General features: G+C 61.0%; 1 protein-coding gene across 1 annotated transcript in view; it reads left to right on the forward strand.

Moving 5' to 3' along the window:
* The window catches only part of ATP6V0A2 (ATPase, H+ transporting, lysosomal V0 subunit a2), a 22644-nt gene that overhangs the window by 9870 nt on the left and 8080 nt on the right, over window positions 1-4694 (forward strand). Inside the window, exons 8-14 of the mRNA XM_015567217.1 lie at window positions 192-318; window positions 877-959; window positions 1581-1674; window positions 2317-2529; window positions 3470-3620; window positions 3752-3888; window positions 4431-4619. Of these exons, the coding sequence (XP_015422703.1) occupies window positions 192-318; window positions 877-959; window positions 1581-1674; window positions 2317-2529; window positions 3470-3620; window positions 3752-3888; window positions 4431-4619 (994 nt within the window). The remainder of the gene's footprint in view (window positions 1-191; window positions 319-876; window positions 960-1580; window positions 1675-2316; window positions 2530-3469; window positions 3621-3751; window positions 3889-4430; window positions 4620-4694) is intronic.

The raw sequence follows: 4694 nt of genomic DNA on the forward strand, positions 1-4694 counted from the left end.
CTGTTCCGGGATGTCCTGAGTCTGGGCTCGGCTCCGCCTGGAAAGGATGCTCAGGGCCTTCTCACCGCATGTTAGGGTCCGGCAGTCAGAGGCCCCCTTCCCCGGGGCCAGAATGGCGTGCTCGTCGCCCGGGTGCTGTGCTGGGTGAGAGCCGCTGCCCTCCGCTGCCCGGCGGTCTGCATTCCTCCTAGATTCGTGTCCGGCCTCATCCATCAGGGGAAGGTGGAAGCGTTTGAGAGGATGCTGTGGAGGGTCTGCAAGGGGTACACCATCGTGACCTACGCAGAGCTGGATGAGTCCCTCGAGGATCCGGAAACGGTGAGTGGGCGGCACGGTCGACTTCGGCCAGCCCAGGCCCGCAGCGGCTGGGCACAGCGCAGGAGGACCCCGGGGGACTACTCCCCGCCCCTCCTCCTCGGAGATTTCAGGGCCTCCTCCCACGGCCACAGCACAGCTGACCCAGGTGGACACTGCCCCCTCCAGGCCTCGGAGCCCGTGAGGTTTTCTGAGAGGTGTGTCCCCGCGTCAGCACTGCGCTCGGGCCATTTCAGCAGCGAAGCCACCACCCGAGAGCACAGACCGTGCCCGGAATAGGCCAAGCCAAGGACGCTCGCTTGCAGTTTGAGGTGGAGCGAGGCAGAGGGGACGTGCACGCGGGGCTCAGGTTTTGGTCGCTCTGCTTGCCCGAAAATGACCAAAAATATGCCTGGCCGTGGTTTGGGGTTGGGAATGCTTTTCGCGGTGAACTTGCCGTTGCGGCCTCGCAGGAAGGAGGTCGGCGCGCGGGTTGGGGGAATGAGTGACAGGACGGACAGCGGCTGAGCCGCCAGAGCGGTGCACGCTGCAGCCCCGGAAGTAAGGGTGCCTTCCCCGCAGGGAGAAGTCATCAAGTGGCACGTGTTCCTCATCTCCTTCTGGGGCGAGCAGATCGGCCACAAGGTGAAGAAGATCTGTGACTGGTGAGAACGGCCTCCCGTCCTGCTCCCCCACACGCAGGCATGGCAGCGGGCGCCGAGGCTGCTGGGGGTTGTCATGCGACGTCTTTGCTGAAATGCTACATTTTTAAACATTTAATGGTTAGGTAACTCTTGCCAGGGCAATTCTTAAAATAACTTCAAAGTAGAAACCATGTTAGTGCCATTCCCAGATTTGTGTGTGTTTTAGAAATCAAGGCTTAAAAGATCAATTGGCCCGGCCGGCGTGGCTCAGGGGTTGAGCGTGGACCTAGGAACCAGGAGGTCACGTTCGATGCCCGGTCCGGGCACAGGCCCGGGCTGTGGGCTCATCCCCATTGTGGGGCGTGCAGGAGGCAGCCGGTCCATTCTTCTCTCTCATCATTGATGGTTCTATCTCTCCTTCTCCCTTCCTCTCTTTCTAAGATCATTTGAAAAAACATTTAAAATCATTTAAAAACATTTTCTAAAAAGATCAATTGGAAAAGGAATCAAGTTGGAGTGTTTTGAGCCGCACATGGACTTGCCTGTGTTCGGTGGAGCCCTGGGCAGCTTCTCCTTCTGAGGTTCGCTCCAGAGTTCCTCCAGCCCCTCCGGGTCCTGACGGCGGGGAACTCTGTCTTGCAGTTACCACTGCCACATCTACCCGTACCCCAGCACCGCCGAGGAGCGCCGTGAGATCCAGGAGGGGCTGAGCACCCGCATCCAGGACCTGTACACGGTGCGTGGCCTGGCCCTGCCACCCACCAAGGCTGGGACACGCACAGACCCGGCCGCTCTCCTGTCCGGTTGGACGGGGCACGTGGCGGTGTCCAGGGGCTGGAAGGCCGCCTCTCCCGTCGCGGCGTGTTGTCTTATAGCCTCTGGGACCTCGCTAGTGTCGGCCTTACATGGGAGGTCGCCTTGCCGTGTCGGCGCAGTCTTCATCACTGCTCCGAGTGTGGCTCTCGGGTCCCGTTTCTGCTCAGGGCAGGGAGGGCCCTCGGGCTGTGACCCACTAAAGCGCCAGGGGCTTCCTGGCGGGGCGGGATGGGGGATGTGTGAGAACCCGGAGGTCCCTGCACCGGGCAGGCCTGGTGCTGCCCCAGTGGCTGTGACCTCAGACTCTCTCCTTTGGCCCTGGCTCCTCTCCTGGAGAGGCAGCTCCACGGGCATCGGAAGGGCTGAGCTCAGGTCTCCACCTGCCTCATGGGGTCCCGGGGTCCCAGAGGAGGAAGAGGAGGAGAAGGGGGAAGAGGAGGAGCGGAGTGAAGGCTCGCTCACCTGTCTCCAGGCAGCAGGTGCCGGGCATTCAGCCTCCCTCCGTGGGACTTGGGCCGAGCTGAGCGCTGCCCGCCCGCCCACAGCCGCGCTCCTCCCCCAGGTGCTGCACAAAACCGAGGACTACCTCAGGCAGGTGCTGTGCAAGGCGGCCGAGTCGGTGTACAGCCGCGCCGTCCAGGTGAAGAAGATGAAAGCCATCTACCACATGCTCAACATGTGTAGCCTCGACGTGACCAACAAGTGCCTCATCGCCGAGGTCTGGTGCCCCGAGGCCGACCTGCCGGGCCTGCGCCGTGCGCTGGAGGACGGCTCGGTAAGGTGCCCGACGACCGGAGCCCACGGGAGCTCGGCTCGCCGCCACCACTGCTCCTCCGCCTCCACACGGCCGGGAGCTGGCTGGGAGTTCAGGGGCGTGTCCCACACGGTGGTGTTCTGTGGTCTCGGGGCTGTGGCTTTGTTATGAGCGTGTTGGTGGGTCTCAGTTTTGCTGTCAGTTGCACTGCCTGCCCTTGAGGGGACTCGGAGGTTCACGCTGTGCCATGGCAGCAGCTCTCCCAGGACCCGGCCCTGTGTCTCGGGAAATAGAGTTTGGCTGGAAACCTGCCCTTCTGGTCCCAACCCGAGCTCTGGATTGGGAAGGCCCCTCCCCATCCGTCAGTGGATGTGTCTCAGGAGGTGACGCTGCACGCAGGGCTACCCGTGGCCGCTGGCCAGTGACGCGGGATTTCAGTTTATTAGCTGGCGGAGCTGCCTCTGAATGCCTCCTGAATGTTATACTAGTTTTAATTTTTATCTTTTTAAAATCTTTATTTTTGGAAGTGTCACATATGTCCCTTTCCCCCATTGACCCCTCTAGTCCGGCCCCGCCCCGCCCCGCCCCAGGCCTCCACCACCGTATTGCCTGTGTCCATGGGTGATGCAGATATGCAGAAGGGCCTTTGGTTGATCTGCCTCTTGAACATTTTTAAAAGATAAAAGACTAAATTCCAGTTTTCCTGGTGATCCTGGGACTCCCTAGTATATCTCTGCCTGGAGGAGTCCCTCCAGCTCCTCCCTCCATGTCCCCACCCACTCGGCCCGGCTCCGCTGGACCCCGCCCCGTTCCTGCTTCTGCTATCCTTGAGCCTGTCCTTGAACCTGGCGGTGCGATCAGTACTTTCCCCCGGAGCCCACAGAGCCTCGCTGGCAGGAAGCAGTGTGTTGAAAAGGCTCTTGGACAGTCTTTTTTATTTTTATTCTTTTTCATGCAAAAGAGAGAGAGCGGTGCTACCATCACCTCGTTTATGAACACGATCCCGACGACAGAAACGCCCCCCACCCTGATCCGCACCAACAAGTTCACCGAGGGCTTTCAGAACATCGTGGACGCCTACGGCGTGGGCAGCTACCGGGAGGTGAACCCAGGTGGGACCCTGCGTGTGCGCGTCTGACGTGGGCCGCGTGCGGGAAGCAGGCCCCACTGCGCTGTCCTGCGTGGCTTCCCGCCCGCCCTCCCTCGGGCTGCCCGGCCCTGAGCCAGCTCTCCTGCCCTGCAGCTCTCTTCAGCATCATCACTTTCCCCTTCCTGTTCGCCGTGATGTTCGGGGACTTCGGACACGGCTTCGTGATGTTCTTGTTTGCCCTCCTGTTGGTGTTAAATGAAAACCACCCGAGGCTGAGTCAGTCACAGGAGGTAAGTAGCCGCTGCCCCCGCCGCGCGGCCTTCTGATTGGGCAGCCGGAGTCGTGGTTCTCTTCCTGGGACCAACATGCCGTTTCCTGAGTGCTGGTCGGGGCTTGGCAGTAACTGTACGGCCTGGCTGAGACCTGATGTGGGGTTGCCTCTGTGACAGGGACCTCTGTGACAGCGTCTTGGTTGTGGTTTTGTTTTGTTTTTTAATTTTTTTCCTTTATTGATTTTTAGAAAGCGGGAGAGAGAGAGAGAAACATCAATGATGAGAGAGACTCACCGATCAGCTGCCTCCTGCACACCCCACACGGGATCAAGCCCACAACCCGGGCCTGTGCCCTGATTGGGAATGGAACGGTGACCTCCTGGTTCATAGGTCAATGCTCAACCACTGAGCCACACTGTCTGGGCTGCAGTGCCTGTCTCTGAGATCTGAGAGCCCTGAGGGCAGTGGTTGAGAAGGGCCCGGCCCAGCCTCGGTCACGTGACCCATCTCCCTGCTCCTGCCGCATGCGCCCCGTGCTCCCCGCGCTGCTCTCCGCGCAGATCCTGGGCATGTTCTTCAACGGCCGGTACATCCTCCTGCTGATGGGGCTGTTCTCGGTGTACACGGGCCTCATCTACAACGACTGCTTCTCCAAGTCCGTCAACCTCTTCGGCTCCGGCTGGAACGTGTCTGCCATGTACAGCGCCAGCCACGCCCCGGCGGAGCGCCGGAAAATGGCGCTTTGGAAGTGAGCCCCGGGCAGCCCGGCGGCGGGTGGGGCAGGGAGAGCTTCCTCCTCAGACCCCCCTCTCCCCTCGCCCCTC

This window comes from Myotis davidii, unplaced genomic scaffold, assembly GCF_000327345.1.
Source record: "Myotis davidii unplaced genomic scaffold, ASM32734v1 scaffold43, whole genome shotgun sequence".
NCBI lineage: Eukaryota > Metazoa > Chordata > Mammalia > Chiroptera > Vespertilionidae > Myotis > Myotis davidii.